The 17,763-nt window shown below is 37.9% G+C and overlaps 1 protein-coding gene across 1 annotated transcript; it reads left to right on the top strand.

The window, feature by feature from the left end:
• Nucleotides 1-262: 262 nt before the first annotated feature.
• On the top strand, nucleotides 263-13,803 carry LOC108944167 (uncharacterized). Its single transcript, XM_070181708.1, has 2 exons — nucleotides 263-1,655; nucleotides 12,957-13,803. The coding sequence occupies exon 1, from the start codon at nucleotides 460-462 to the stop codon at nucleotides 1,351-1,353; it is 894 nt and encodes a 297-aa protein (XP_070037809.1). The 5' UTR covers nucleotides 263-459; the 3' UTR covers nucleotides 1,354-1,655; nucleotides 12,957-13,803.
• The last annotated feature ends 3,960 nt before the right edge of the window (nucleotides 13,804-17,763 follow it).

Below are 17,763 nucleotides of genomic sequence, written 5' to 3' on the forward strand. Positions count from 1 at the left end.
AAGGGAAACTGGGATGGAAACATATGATGCTGATTCTAACCAAACATTTTAAATGCGTGCAGCCTTATTGTGGACCATTAGTGATTTTCCAGCACTAGCAATGCTTTCTGGATGGAGCACCAAGGGGAGATGGGCATGCCCAACTTGTAATCATGACACATGTTCTCAATATTTAAAACATAGTCGTAAGATGAGTTACTTGGGTCATCGGGCATTTTTGTCTCTTGATCATCCATCTCGAAGAGATAAGAAATCATTGATGGTAAGGAGAATCATAGAACAGTACCTACTCCATTATCGGGTGTAGAAGCGTTGGAAGAGTTGCGTGAATTCAATAGTATTTTTGGAAAGGGCCAAAAGAAGAGGCGTCGGGATAGTGAGGGTCCATGGAAAAAGAAATCTGCTTTTTTTGAATTGCCATACTGGGCACATAATAAATTACGACACAATTTTGATGTGATGCACATCGAGAAAAATATTTGTGATAGTTTACTTGGGACTTTATTGGATGTACCTGTAAAAACAAAGGACCATGTAAATTCTCGCTATGACTTGCAAGATATGGGGATACGGAAGGAGCTTCAACAAGTAAAAGATAATAATGGAAAAGTTTATTTGGCTAAAGCTTGTTTCTCCATGAAACCAGAAGAGAAAAAGTTATTTTGCAATGTTTTAAGAAATGCCAAATTACCAAAAGAACGTGCCTCAAATATATCACGATGTGTGCAAGTGGATGAGACGAAAATATCAGGGTACAAGAGTCATGATGCTCATTTTATAATGCATTACTTGCTCCAGGTTGCCGTCAGAAAAGTGTTGCCCAAGAATGTTTCTTTGGTCTTGATTAGGTTGGGGAACTTCTTTAGATCCATATGTAGCAAGGTTATACGGCGAAGAGATTTTGATACAATGCAGTCTGAAATCAATGAAATTGAATGTGACCTTGAAAAGATTTTTCCTCCAACCTTTTTCGATATAATAGTACATTTGCCTGTCCATTTAGTAAATGGGATAAAGCTTGGGGGTCCGACGCATATTCGTTGGACGTATCCCACTGAGAGAAACATGTGTAAGTATAAGGCGTTTGTTCGTAATCAGGCTCATCCAGAAGCGTCAATAGCGGAGGGATTTTTAGCCGAAGAATTCTTGAACTGTTGTTCGAGATACCTACATGATGGGGTAAAAACAAGATTCAATAGGTATCAATATGAGGATGATGAGGGAATTGAAACAGAGGGAGATAATTTTTCACCTATATTTCCTATAATAGGCCATCCAATTGGAAGTAAGAAGAAAAGGAAAGGCAAGACTTTTTCTATGGATTTACAGTTATCTTTTGAAGCACATCGATAAGCCTTGTTCAATACTGGAGATGAACAAGTGGAGAACTTTATCAAGTAAGATAAGATATTTAATTTTCACTTGTATCTTAAACTTTATTAATTTACTTATATGATTAAATATTTTAAACTTCATTCATAAAGTTTAATTTGAAATATTTCATGCTTGCAGGGAACATAAGAGTTTAATTGATAATCATACTAGATCAAATGCATGGGTAAGAGCACGGAATCACAGCCAGGAATTTAGTAATTGATTTAAATAGAAAGTTAAAACTATTGAAGTGCCAAATCATTTACGATGGCTAGTTTTTTGTTTAAGCAAATATTCTACTAGGTTATTCACCTAGTAGCTGTTATATATATATATATATATATATATATATATAAAAGTCCCAAACGGGGTGAAAGTTGCACAATTGTTCATGTCACGCCCCAAACTCGGGGAGCGCGACCGGCGCTCAACCGAGAGAACCCGGCCGAGCAAGCATATTAGATTTTCTTCTACCCAAACTCATCCATGAATAAAGAGGAGATGTACTCCATTAATCATTCACTGAAAAGATTTTATTAACAACTTCCTTTTTCATTCTCATTATCAGCTTCATTCATAATTTCCAAAATATTACGAGTTTATAGAATTAATGAAAAACATGATTTCCAAATACCAACATTTCTAGTTCAATTCCCAACTTCAACCACAACCCACAACCTGTCTACGGAGCCTCTAAACAATAGAAGAGTAATATAGAAATACCAGCAACAAGGCCCCGACTATAACTCAAAATACAGTACATGAGAAACAAAAGATACATGACCCCGAAATGAAGTGGAGCTCACCAAATCAGCTGAAAAGAGTGCACTGCTATCACTGATCAATGTCGCCTGTTGTTGAACCACCTGCATCCATTAAAGATGTAGCGCTTCCGGCAAAAGGGACATTAGTACTGTCGAATAGCACTAGTATGCATAGCTAAAAGTCCTCTTTCAAAATAGAATACCCACATAAGAAAAGGCAATACATAGAAACAACATGTCATAATCAATAATATCCAAATGTTCAGTTAAAACATAATAATTTTCAAAATACGAACTTCATATACAAATTTGGTTGGGAGATCATTAGCATCGATATACCACCATATTTGTTAGGCCCGATCAGCTAGGCCATCTCCCCACGAACAATGTGGTTTGATATGTGATGCGAAAACAAGTTATTACCAAGAGTAGTACCACCATATGTGCAATATGGCGTCTGATCTCCATCCGCTCAGCTAGGTTGCCTTCCATCATATGCCATGTGAGTTGACTTTTTCAATCCACAAAGGTTCCAGTTTCATCCCAATTAAGGGGAATAATATCACAATTTTCCAAAGGTTCTAATTTCATCCCAAATAAGGGCAATAATCACAATCCACTCCTACACCGGCACGTGTAGTTCAGGTGTGGGCCAGATAACCCACCCTTCCTCTATTTTGCTAATGATACTCCCAAAAATATTTTTGATTTGATTTGCAAATAGAAATATCATAAATACAATTGTACTCACATCAACATCCTTCACATTGTATAAATTCTCATTAGTATTGCCAGTCATTCACAACGACAATATTTCCTTGGCTCATTAGACCATTCACAAGATTTTTTATTCCTGGCACGATGGCCGTATTTCATATTCTACACTTTCACCTCTTTTAATTTCAAAGATCACCATCAAGTATCAACATATAGGATATTTCAGAAATCATATACTTCAAATCCATTTGAAATGGAAACTTCAAACACAAATGGTTTCTTAACAAAGAATGAGGCATACCATCCAACAATAGAAACACACATGAAAATTATAAACAATCAATACACCATTTATTCTTACAATGCTCTTCCCTAGCGATGACAATATACCAGTTCAACATATGAGTATATAGAACTCGAATCACGCTAGATATATTTATAAAGAAAAGCATTAGTTAAAGCAACCACTAATGGGCATGAATTTAGTACAAAAACTTTTAGGTAATTTTATCTTCGAAGTCATTTTTAAACAATTGAGTCGAGGCTCATTTAATATTCTTTACCGCATCTTCTCAAATCATTTGCACTACTAGACACAATCATAACTTAAATTCTTGACACGTTGGCCCCACTCTATATCCCCAATTAACTTATTTCACTTCCAACCATCTTTATAGATTATCAACAATAAGACATTTTCAAATCAAGACTTTAGGTACACATATGAGCAATTAAGAGTCTTAAGAATATTGAAATTTTCTCACATAATTTGGCATACTATCTTTCATTGAAATACGACTCAAAGCCATAACCTTTTAATACGCAACCCATACTTTAAAACTTACGGAAACATTATGGAATTCAATTCCAAGAGAGAAAGTTTAACCAACATACCTCAATTGAGCTTCCTTAACTCTAGAATGATCTGGAATTGTTAGCAATCCCGATCTATTTTGAGACATAACAAAATTGAACTATAATTAGGAAGATATTCATGGTCTCAGCTTATTTGAGTATTTTATCAGACACTAGGTGTGCAAATTTAACCACAAGGTTCTTCTATAAGATTTCCTTCACTCCACAACCCAATCCTTACTTATTTCAGCTCAATAATCTTCCCACAATTCTTATTGGTACATGCATGTATAAATAATAATCTCATACCCATGAATCATACTCATAATCAACCATCTTCTACCCAAATTCGAAATTAAAAACTAGGGTATGGAACCTTACCTCTTAGATAAAGAATTTGTGGGTTTTTTCTTATTAATCTTCCAAGATTTGAGCAAGACTTGATGAATAATTAGCCTAGGGTTTCCTCTCTCTCTAAAACACTCTCCCTTCTCTCTAAAACATCAGAATTTATGTTCAGAACTGACCCTTTGCGTGTATTTAACGAAGTAGGGTTGGGTTGTAAGAACCCAAAAATGGAGCTCTAGAACAGGTTCTGCGGTCACATATGCGACCACATAATGGATATGCGGACCGCATATCGGTCGCATAATTACAGACCAAAACGATCAAAAATTTGTCCGTGCATGAGGTCACTATGTGGTCCGCATAACTGTTATGCGATCGCATAATGCATCGCATAATAGTTATGCGGTCGCATAGTCGACCGTATAATTGCCCCCAGACTGGCCCTTCTCCTGCTCACTTCTACGGCCATTATGTGGCCCGCAGAGTTGTTCTGCGGTCGCATAATGGACCGCAAAAAATACATTTTTTCTCCAAAAATATTCCTTTACTTTCCATTGTATTGTTCAACCCAAAAAGTCCGAAACCATCCTCAAACACGTAAGCCTACTCCGGCACCACGAAACCTTGAATTCACTTGCAAAATTTACGGGGCTTTACACTAAAATACTTCAAAAAATTTTAGGGCGTTACATTTCAAGTAAAAGAAAATAATAAAACAAATAAAGCCAATGGCTATTGCTACCAAATATAATATAGCCATACCATAATGATAACTGGAAAGAATAAAGCTAGTAATTTAAAACATGCAATTGTTGCTGACGATATTGAATTCACACCCCAATTGCAAATAATTCCTTGTAGCACCTTTAAAGCTCTCACCCGGCACCATTTGTTGCAATCCAAATGAGTAGGTATGTTTAAATCCACAAGTTGTGAAACAAAGCATTTCGGACATCTTCAAATTCGGGCTGAAGACTTCCAACAGCCTTGTTGATATAGAAAATAGGCATTTGAGATTTCTTTGCTTGAGGTCCAGTATGCATTGAGAAAGGTTGACCAAAACCCCAGCTAAGGACAATTGAATCACTGGGAGATGACTCATCTCCACACAGTCGGTGAACTTCCCTAATTTGTCCATCGCAGCAATTGATAGTTGAGCCATATGACCATTGAAGCGCATCTGACCAATATGTGTTGAGATACGACTCTGTGACTTCACAAGTTCGTATATTCTGTCAAGCGTTTGTTTGAACACTTGATAATGAATCATTTCTCCACAATTACCAGGATGAGTGTTAAGCCAATGAAAAACCAAAATGCTGATAATGGGGCAGCAGAACAGTAGCAGTGGAAACCAAAGGTTGGGGAAATTAAATTGTAGCTTCCCGTCTAGTGATGCAGCAACCACAGATTGAGCATTATGTAATGCTAATACTACTGAATGTTGAAACATATCGATAAAGAAAGGATATAGTCCAAAAGAATGCAGCATAATCAACCTCCTCAGTAGAAGCTTCTTCAAAAGCACACCAAAAATAGTAAGGTGTTGTACAGGAACAGTGTAACTTGATCTTTCTGAGGAATGATGATCTTTTGATGTGTCGTAGAAGCATACTTGCAGTTGTAGCATTAATGAATACTTATACACGTGTGATGATGAAACCATAAAATGCAGCAAATTGTCCATGGGATCCAGTGTGTGATAGGTATCTAAAAATCCACATTTCATAAAGCATTGAAGGTCGGATATCTTTAATTTGGGGCTGAAGAATTGAAAATACAGCATCAGAGTTGTTGTAGTGCATAGAACTATGAGCTTCCTCTGCGCGAGACGTAGTGTGTAGTTGTTAACTTCTACCAACCAAACAGCTAAGATCCAATGAATTTCTATAAGCGATAAGAGAGCTAAGTAAAAATGATTCTCCAAATGCCAGAATAGTTGCAGCAGATTGCTGAACATGCCAAGCAGTTTATGATGCTATAACAGTCCCATAATAATGCTAAATCTATTTAGAGACATATAAGGGTATCTTACAATTTTTTCCCCTGTTGTATACTGAAAGTTGGGTTGCTGAAGTGTTTTTGTTGTAAGTTTTCGAACAACTCCCAGAATGAGCAAGATAACATGCTAATACCACTGGGAATTAATATGACCACAAATAAACAGTAAGTACTTTTAAAATCACACCAGCAATAGTAAGGTCGTGTGCAACAACATTATAGCTTGATCTTGCTGTGAAGTGATGTTCCGTTGATGTATTTGTAGGAGAAAACTTGTAGTTGTAGCGTCAATGAATACTTATGTATTTGGGATGCTAAGACCACTCCATGCTCATGCCTCAATATTTTGAGCCTATCTCTGGAACCGTCAAAATGTAGCAAACAAGTTAGGAGGAAAGAATCTGCTCCTAGGTTCTTGTGTGTTTTGGGAGCTTTGCAGTAAGATAGCATACTACCATGTTATACCTCCCAACCCACAGTATCAAAAGACCAGCAGTATAAGTAGCACAGAAGAATCCGTTGCCAGAATACATTGCTATGTGTTTGTGCATAAGCAGCTATAACCAACCAATAAGTGTCTGGTTTATTCCAAATGGAATAACTGGACAGTGTCATCCCATATACCGATTCATCAACCAACGAATGTGCTCTCATGTATTCTAGCACAATCAGTCCTAGTAATTGAAGGTTCTCATTGTTGCAAACCTTCTAACAAACATGTGGTAAGCCCCTATCTTATAGTTCTCTGTAAAAGCTCAGAGAATTTTCTGAACCTCTAGTTTAAGAGTTATAATAAATAACCTGTTTAGTAACCACAACAAGGATAGGTGAACTGAATATATTCATCAGTCTGGTGCTTTCCTTTTTGCAAGCCTTACTCTAATGTTAGGGATTTGTGCTTTGTCCATGTTAAGGAGCGTCTTTCCTACAGTAGGTAGACTTTCAAACGAGTGGAATGTTGTATTACTTGCAAAATAGAAAACCAAGTTAGCTAAGAAATCTGCAACTGCATTGCCCTCACTAAGCACATGCTGAAACAGGACATTATAGCTATTTTTGATGACCTTTATCTTCTTGACTTCTGCACGTATAGTCTATGGACATTCCCATTCCCCATCGATGATCTTTTGCATCACCAAAGAGTCAGTTTCCATGATTAGTGGGTGCATTTGCTGCTCAACATAGTATATTAGACCATTTAGAAGTGTTTTTGCTTCTGCCACAATGTTGGTTGTATCTCCTATTGGTGTTGCATCCGCGTATACTAAATCACCTGCACTATCACATACATAGAAACCATATGAACTAGGCTTGGGATTGCCTTTGGATGCCCCATCTATGTTACATTTAAACCACCCCTCATAGGGTAGCTCCCAAGTGACTCTTCTGCTCACTACATATGGTTTGTAGTCTTCAAAATATCTGATGATATCTAGCCATAGTAATGGGATGTTTGACAGCCATGGGTATCTTTCTCTTGCAAGAAAATGTAAAGTTTTGTTAACCTCATGGATCACCCTGTTTGCAGAGATTGTGCCACCATACTTTATTTTGTTTCTCCTCTTCCAAAGTTCTCATGTAATAATTGCAGGTGCAGCCTGGTATAAAGGCCTAAGTTTTGGGCAACATGTCTCAGTCCAACATGCTCTTATCACCTGATGTACCTACACCAACTGTACTATAATTCCTGCTGCATGAAGGAAGTGTTTCCACACTTTGTCTGCAGTATTACTCTTTAGGAATAGATGTTGGAATGATTCCTCATGTGGTGGTAAGCAACACCAGCACTTCGACACAACTAGATATCCATTTTTTCTCCTTAGATCATCAGTAGGAATCTTTCCTTTTCACAATTTCCATAGGAAGAATGAAATTTTGAAAGGTAATCCTTTTGTCCAAAGCTTGCTAAATTTTGGATTATCTGATGCTCTGTGTCTCAGAATCTTCCATGCACTGTTAACTATGAATTTACCTGAAGTTTTGGGCATCCAAATAGGTTTATCCCAGTGGTCATCACTCTAATTAAAGTAAACTTCATTCCCTATGTGTTCAGCAATGTTTTCCGGAAAAGTTTTCCCCAGAAGTTGATCATCCCAGACATTCCCATATCTCAAGTCTACCGCTTCCACTATTTGTTCATTAATGTTGAAATCTTGAGGTACAACATGATATAAAACTCCAATACCAGTCCAGTTTTCATGCCATATATTAGTGGTACCACTATTCAATTCCCACGGGATTTCATGTTCCACATCTTCTCTTGCTTATATCATTTTTCTCCAAACATGTGATCCTTGTCTGAATTGGACAATAGTAGGCATCTCCTTTTTACAATATTTGTTCCACATGAAATTGGACCACAATGATTTTATAGTCCTAAACCTCCACTATAGTTTGGCAAACAAAGATTTTGAAACGTCAAACAAAGATTTTAGCCCTAGTCCTCCTTTCTCCTTTGGTAGACACAGATTTAGCCAATTGGATCAGTGTCTACGTCTGCCCTCATCTTTAGTGCTCCAAAAGAATCTCGCAAACATCTTATGTAGATGTTGAAGGACATTATTAGGAGGGTCCAGAACTGACAGAATATGAGTAGGCAAGCTGTGAAGTACACTAGTTATAAGAGTAGTCTTTCCTCCAAAAGATAGTAGTTTCCCTTTCCAAGAGTGTAATTTTGATTTCACTTTCTTGATTAGATCATTGTAGTAATCCTTTCTTCTCATTTTGTAGAAAATTGGACACCCAAGGTAAGTGAAAGGGAAATTACCTTTTTTAACACCTGTCACAAACCAATTAGAATCAACTATGCATCTTGCCACCTTGTCATGCATGTAGTAAGAGGTCTTTGTCTTGTTAATCAGCTGTCCATATGTTTGTTCATAAAGTGTGAGTAGTTCTACTACTTTTCCTAAGGAGTAAGGGTCAGCTGATGTGCTAATTATTGTATCATTAGCATATGCCAAGTGGTTTGATGGGTCTGTCCACTTTGGCATTCCAAATCCTATGAACTTCTAGTCTTCAAACAACTTATTCAGTGATCGTGATAGTACATCTGCATATAGAATAAATAGTGATGGAAACAATGGATCCCCTTGTTTGACACATGGAAACAATGGATCCCCTTGTTTGACACCTCTGCTGGACTTTAAAAATCTTGAAGCTTGACCATTGATTAGTACTAAATACAAGTTGTTAGCCAATGAGCTCCACACCATGTTGATAAAGTGCTCAGCAAATCTCATTGCCCTCAACACATGCATTAGGTATCTCCAAGATACCCTATCATATGCCTTTATCATATCAAGTTTGATCACCATATTGGTTATCTTCCCTCTTAACCTTATATCACTGAAAATCTCTTGAGTAAGCAAAATATTTTCAAATATGCTCCTTCCTTTCACAAACCCAGACTGGTTGGGAGAAATAAGTATTGGTAGGATCTTTTCCAGTCTGTCATGTAACACCCTTCAGATTACCTTATTGATGAAGTTACTAAGACTTATAGGCCTTAGGTCAGAAAATGTTTGAACTTGTTGTATCTTAGGAAGCAGTACTAGATTTGTTTGTGTTAAAGATTTTGGCAATGATACCCCTGTATAGAATTGTTGCAGTATGTTGTAAATGTCTTCTCCAATAGTGTCCTAGCAATGTTGATAGAAAAGTCCAGTGAAGCCATCGGGCCCACCTACACTATCCCACTCATTGCGAAGACTGCACTCTTGACTTCTTCTATTGTAGGGAACTGACAGAGTTCTAGATTTTGATCATTGGTGATCATAGCAGGTACATTGTGAAGTAATTCAGAACTTGTAAACTCTCCTTCCTGTGTGAATTGTTGTTGATAAAATTCCATTGCAGCATTAGCAATAGATTCTTTTGTTTCAAGCCAATCACCAACAACATTCTGAATTCTTTTGAGCTGAAGTTTTTGTCTCTTGCCATTGACATGATTGTGGAAGAAGATGATGTTTCTATTACCTTCAACAAACCATTTCATCCCTGCCCTTTATTTCCAGTACTGCTCTTTAATGCTAAGATAGCTCTTCAATTCTACTTGTGCCTGCTGCAATACAATTCTGTTCTCCCTTATTGGTTCTTCTTCAAACATTATCTCCTTAATCCTGACAATATCTTCCCTAATATCCAGTTGCTTGAATATGTCTCCATAAGTAAGTTTACTCCAATGTGATAGGGTTGTTTTCACCCTCTTCAACTTTTATTTGAACATTAGAAAAAGGTCACCAGCAAAGTTTGCCACCCAATTCTGCTTTACCACCTCATTGAAAGAGTCATGTGTTCTCTAGAAATTGAGAAACTTAAATGGTTTAACAAAATAAGCAGCATCTTCCCCACAATTCATCAACAATGGTGCATGGTCAGATCTAGTCCTTATGAGATGCTCCACTTCAATAGTTGGGAATATTGTATTGAATTGTTGATTGACAAAGATTCTATCCAGTCTCTTGAATATGCATTCTGCATTGGATCTACCATTCCACCATGTAAAAGGACTACCTTTGTATCCAGTATCAAACAGTCCACAGGAATTGACACAGAAAGCAAAATCTTCATACTCTGGTAGATACACTAGCAATCCTCCTATTTTCTCCTCTTCATTAAGGACAACATTAAAATATCCTCCAACCAACCAGGGTAACTCCATATCAATAGTAAGGTAATATAGATTATCCCAAAGTTCTAATCTCTCCAGTGATGAGCATTTTGCATATACAAAAGTCATCATGATGTACTTACCAATATCTTGATGAAATACTTTGATTGTTAGCTATTGCTCAGTATCAATTAGTAACTCCAACTCTACCATAGTATCAATAAATAACCATATCTTTCCATTGACATTTGAGATTGCATTTTCCATACCCAGCCTTCTCCTGTAGTTGTGAATTAACCCTTGCCTTTGAAAAGGCTCCAAAAGTGCTACAATGAAAAATCTATGTTGCTTTTGCATGCTGATAACTCCTTGGAAGGCCTGCTGAGTCTTGACAGACCTTATGTTCCATATCAATGTTTTAACCATCATCTAGTTGTTGAGGCTGCCCTCTTGGGCACGATTCTTATAGGTGGTAGTGTCTCCTTAGCCTGTGTTTGCTTCTTGCCTTCCTTTCCATTTCTGGATGAAAGCCTAGGTGAAAAATCTCCTTCCCTTGCAACAGCTTTAGAGTTCTCAGCAGTAGCTTCATCATCAGCTTCATCTTCTAATTGTTGCTTATCCAACAAAGTGTTATGAACCTCAATAGGCAACTCCTTATGTGTGATGAGGTCATGTAGTACCTGATTTGGGTGTATCAATGGAATATTTAATTGGATTTACATTGGAGATCCAGTAGCGGAGGCTAATGCAATGGGCACTGGTGCAATTGCTGTTGAAATGGAACCTCTGGATCATTGATTATAGGATTTGAACTGGGATCTTCCAAAGGCTCTAGGAAAACCGGACTGACAGCTTGAGATTTTCTAGCTGGGGACTTGTCTACTTTGGTCACTTGTGCCTCTATTACATGTTCTGCTGGATGGTTAAATTTCTATTGCCTGATTCTTTGGTTTACACCACTGAAATTTCTTTTCTTTTGAGTATGCCATTGATCCTTAGAATGGTTATCCCTTGGTTGTTGCTGATTTGTTGCCTTGTGGTTTAAGCTTTGATGTTGTTCCTCATTTTGGTGTTGCAACCCCCTATTTTCCTTGTTACTCTGATTGTTGTTCTGTACCACAAGGAGCTGATCCAGCTATTTCTGTGGTCCATTTAGCTGAAATGGTTTACCATAATTTTTCTGTGGTGAATTAGTTTACCATAATTAGCTGAAATCTTTGGGACCTTGTATGTAGGTTCTGAGGGAGGTGATTGGCTAAGATGTTGTAGTAGAGATAGGTTGTCAATAGTAGTTAGATTTTGGTTGGGAGGGATATTTTTGCGCTGGTGTTGGGATGGTTCAGCAGTGTATTCTCCACAATTGATAGTTTGTGACCCTACTCATTTTGTATCTTGTATGTACTTAGGACATCCTGAAGGCGATGGGGTCGGGCTGCTTAGTGGCTTATCAATCACTTTGTTATTGTTGGTGACAGGTATCTCACATGGATTGAGCTCATCTCGAAGCTCAGAACGCACAGTAGAAATATGTCCCTACAACATTGTTGTTTGTTGTAGGTGATATCTTTGCATCACTCCCGTTTGTTGAGTGTTTTTGCGATTTCTCATGACGACTAATCTCAACATGACTTTGTGAAGCACAACCATTCATCCGTTCATTAATATTGAAATCAAAACTGACCTTGGCATTTCGTCGAACAGATGGCATATTCGTTTATGCGTATATTATGTTCTTTCATGTTGTAACGAATTATTCAGCGTGGTTGTTGTTTGAGGTTTTGGGATCAATATCTAGATCAATTGTAGCGGATTGACATTGTCTTTGAAAAATTTTGACATATACAGCTCCATGTGCGACCAGCAGCTGTTTGTCGACATTGTTCCCTTTTTCAGAGTCAAGGATTCCTGTTGTGGTGTTGTATGAGACTATGTGGGTTGACTGTAAATGATGTGTTGAGCCATCCCCATGAGTCTGAGTTAGTCGGTTTGACCTAGGGACGTTGCAGATTATTCCTGCTCTTTTCTGGCGATTTTTAGGTGAGCTGATAATTCCACCATTGTTGATTTCTGCAGCAGATGGGGAAGAATTTATAGGGGCGCCTACCTGGGGTTTGTGCACAGGGATACGCAATTGTTGGGACTGGTCCGGTGAAGTTTCACCACCGGACAAGGGATCAGTGACCATTTTTGTCCGTGAAGTTACTGTTCTTTGTAGTCGCCTATGAAGAGAGAATTTAGGGTTACAAAGTATTTTCTTTCATTTCTATTTCGATGGCTAGCTAAAGGGCCAAATATGGTGGCAAAACGATATACTGGATATTTCAATAATGGATAACAATTTCATACGATGGAACGGGATACTCGATTAAAGACTCAAAACTATGGAGTGACTTTATTAGCAACAACCGATAGTTTTGCTAGTGCTAGGGAACAAAACCCCATCAATGGAGAGGTTACCTATTATGGATCTATTCAGGATATTATTGAAATTGATTATTGGGGTTATTTTAGTGTTGTATTGCTTAGATGTGATTGATTTCATAACAAAATAGATGGATATGGATTAACTCAGGTAAATTTCAATAGATTATGCAGTGCATCAAGATTTTTATGTGGAGGATCCAAATGAGAAAAATATTTATTATGAAAGGACCAAAATCCCTGTTGACTTGTATGATTTGGAGGAAGAAAATTGTCCTAATGTTGGGGACACATTTTGGAGGGAGCTCGACGACGACATTGGTTCATCAAATAGATTACCCGATGGTGACGTCATATGGTCGAAAGAAGATGTACCTGGTGATTTTATTGATATGCCATCTCATGCACAACATTCACAAGATATGGATACATCAGAAAGGGAAGATGATTTTGATGACACTAATTGGGATTGGATGGTTCTTGATTATTGAATATGAAAACATTGGAAGAGTTGTCTTTTGTATTTTGTTCTTTTCTTCTTTGTACAATTGCTTTGAAAGAGAATGAGAAAGAATGATACTTGATCTTCCTTTTTTTATTATTCTGTAATTCGGTTTTTGTGGATTGTAAATTAATTATTTTTTCCATGTCAATCTTGATTAAATTCTGAATAGTGTGATATGCAATTGGAAATATGTGCTGGTGTCTTTACTTGTCATTGGTTGCCTTGGTCTTCATGTCTCCACTCTGCTCTTAGACCATCGTAATAACCTATTTGCCTTCTTACCTTTTTTTCAGGGTGCTGCAAATTAGTTACGTGAAGAGAATATTGTTGTCATTGAATTTGTTGGTATAGCTGAGAAATCTGATCATAATAGGAAATTCAACTTCTCCAGATTGAAGGTAAGAGTGATTTTCTCTTTTCTGAAATTTGATCACAATAGTATAAATGATTTGAAATAAAAAATAATTTGTTGGAACACCAACAAATACTTCTGCTGATAACTTCAGCCTAGTAGGTGCACCATGATCTGTTTTCTCACCATCTTTAGCAGCTGTAGATTTCACAAAACCAGTTGATAACATAGCATCTGCACCACCAATTACAGTAGGAAGAGCTGGTGCTACAGCTGCAGGCAAATGATTATAACCATCATCCAGTTTTTGTTCATTTTAAGCGACATTAATATGTGAGAACCGTTCATATAACCCAAGAATCTGATCATGGAATGTCGCGTTCATATGACTATCGTCAACTTTAGCTGCAACCGGAAGCAAATTTCCTGTAGATTGAGATGAAACAATGGACTCAAATGATGAACTTCTGATTTCTATGGTGTCATCGTCTCAAAGATAGTTCTGCTCTTGATAATTTTCATTCCATCTTTACCACCAATGTTGCTGCTGATATCTTTACTTGCTTCAAAATTGTAGTCATGATGCAAGAAGGGAAAAAACAAAATAAAAAAGTGAAAAGCTCGACATTCGTTCAAGCAGGAACACTTACATCTTTGACAAATCAAAAAAGGTTGTTGCGGACCAGAAATACTAATATTCCAGCAAGCTCTATACGGCTAACTGAAGAGCGTTAGCTTCTAAAAATTTAATTGAAGAACATCAGCTACCAATGCCACAACACCCAGGGGTAGGAGCCCATATACAAATGTCACGACCCAAAATTCACCTAGTCGTGATGGCACCCAACTCAACCCATCAGGTAAGCCAATTAACTACTAACCAATACAAATGAGATTTATTATGGAAAGAAATGAAATTACAGCCGCTTTTATTCAAGAACTTCCCAAGGACTGGTAGTACAAATCATGAGCCTCTAACATTAGAATTTACAAAACTGGTGTGAAATAAATACATCATCTGTTCGAAATGTACATAAACAGATCTTTAAAAATCTAAGGCTACCATGAACAAGAGGTGGCTACAAAAGGAATGCAGGTATGTCTTCAAATCACACTCTTGTCGATCATAGCCGCATCAACATCCAAAATCTGTACGCAAGGTGCAGAAGTGTAGTATGAGTACAACCGACCCCATGTACTCAGTAAGTGACCAGCCTAACCTTAGGTTGAAAGTAATGACGAGTTGGAACACAAGTCAAAGTCCAACACCAATAGCCAACAACAGCTCATAACAATATAATAAAAAGTGGTACAGTAAATAGCTCAGAAATATAATGTTCAACTCGTTCATAATTCCATAAAATAGGCATGCTTTTCAAGTATATCTGTGATAAACCCAAATATTTTACCGAAAATACCAAAATATGAGTAAGTTTGTAAAATCATGATTGTAAATGTTTCATTATCAAATGGCACGAGATAAAGTACATCTCTATGTCTACATGTCAATGTGTATGAGAAGTCATGAATGACGTGATACCGTACAACATGAGGAAAATGCATCTCTATGACTATATGTCAAGTGTGCGTGTCAATGCAGTGTAACATAGTGAACAACCATATGCATACTCTCAGAGTATCAATCCACTCAGTCCTCCCAATCACACGGCACTCAATAGGTACCTGCGCTCACTGGCGGGTGCAGACTCCGGAGGGGCTCCTTCAGCCCAAGCGCTATAATCCGCACGGATAACTCACGTGTTGCATGGACAACTCACGTGCTATAATATCAATATCTAGATCCACACGGACAACTCACATGCTATAGTATCAATATCTGGATCTGCACGGACAACTCACATGCTGCACGAACAACTCATATGCTATAATATCAATAACCTCACAATCAGGCCCTCGACCTCACTTATTCATCAATATCTCCGGTCTCTTAGGCCCACAATGCCATAAAACTAGCCCAAAATGATGATATGATGTGTCAATATATAGCAACAGAGACTGAGATATGATATGAAATGAATGAACATGACTGAGTATGAAATTGCAATGTAAGCAAATAACTCAACAGCAATAATGACCTCAGTGGGTCCTAACAGAATAAACATGTAGCCTAGACATAATTTCTAGATGGATCACAACTCAATAACTCTAGTACGTAGAGATTTCATGATTACAGATAAGTTCAAGTAACTACACAGCACCACATAAATAACGGAGTTACAATTCACACGGCGGACGCCCACATACCCGTCACCTAGCATGTGTGTTACCTCAACAGCAAACACATAACACGAAATTCGGGGTTTCATATCCTCATCACTAAGTTTAGAAGTGTTACTTTCCTCGAACAAGCCAATTACAATACCGAGCAAGCACATCGATGCTCCAAAATTCCATCCCACATGTAGCGACCTTCGAATGGCTCGAAACTAGCCAAAAACAGCTCAAATACATCAAATAAAGCCCAAAGAAACAATTCCAAATGATAAAGGTCGAATCTTAATCAAAAATCCGAAATCGACCCAAAAGCCCAACCTGGGTCCGCACCTCGAAACCAGATGAAACTCACAAAATCCGACAACCAATTCAATTACGAGTCCAACTATACTAGTTTCACTCAAATACGACTCCGAATAGACATTCAAAACTCAAAAACTCACTCTATGAAACTTTAGACTAAAATCCCCAATTTTCTCTTTAAAGCCCATAATCCAATTGCCAAAAATGAAGATGAAATCACAAAATATAATCAAAACCGAGTGCAGAACACTTACCTCAATCCTTGTGATGAAATTGGCCTCCAAAATCGCCTCAATCCGAGTCCCACAGCTCAAAATATATAATCAAAACCGGTCACATTGTCGCATCTGCGACCTCCGCTTCTACGGAAAATTCTTGCTTTTGCGAAGCCCTCTAAAGACCAGACTTCCGCACCTGTGGAGCTTTCCCCGCTTCTGCGCACACACAGGTGCGACAAATGACTCCCGCTTCTGCGCCACACGCCGGTTATGCGACTAGTCTCACGCTTCTGCGGACGCGCAGATGCGCCCTTACTTCCGCTTCTGCGGTCTTTCTCGCCAGCTCACACCTCACTTCTGTGACTCCTCTGTCACTTCTGCGACCATCGCACCAGCGCAACGCAGCCACAGGTGCGATCACACCAGATCTGCTACCAGCAACTTTAGCCAAAAATGATCCAAACAAATCTGAACCTCGTTCGAAACTCACCCGAGCCCCTCGGGATCACGTCCGAACATACCAACAAGTCCCATAACATAATATGGACCTACTCGAGGCCTGAAATCACGCATAATAATATCGAAACGACGGATCGTACATCAAATAGAACTTAATGAAATTTGAACTTTTCAACATCTAAAACTGTAGCCGAAACATATCAAATAAACCCGGAATGAATTTAAATTTTGCACACAAATCCCAAATGACATAACGAAGCTATTCAAATTCCCGGAACCACAATCCGAATCTGATATCCTCAAAGTCAACTCTCGGTCAAACTTATGAACTTTTCAAGCTTTCAAATTTCCAACTTTCGCCAATTAGTGTCAAATTCTTCTACGGACATCCAAATGTAAATTCAGGCATACGCCCAAGTCCAAAATCACCATCCAGACCTAACGGAATCATCAAAACTCTGTTCTGGGGTCAAATTCACAAAAGTCAAACTTGGTTAACTCTTCCAACTTAAAGCTTAAACCATGAAATTCATTCTTCCAAATCGATTCCGAATAACCTAAAAACCAAAATCGTCGATTCACATAAGTCATAATATATC

This window comes from Nicotiana tomentosiformis, chromosome 7 (genome assembly GCF_000390325.3).
Source record: "Nicotiana tomentosiformis chromosome 7, ASM39032v3, whole genome shotgun sequence".
In the NCBI taxonomy this organism is placed as follows: Eukaryota; Viridiplantae; Streptophyta; class Magnoliopsida; order Solanales; family Solanaceae; genus Nicotiana; species Nicotiana tomentosiformis.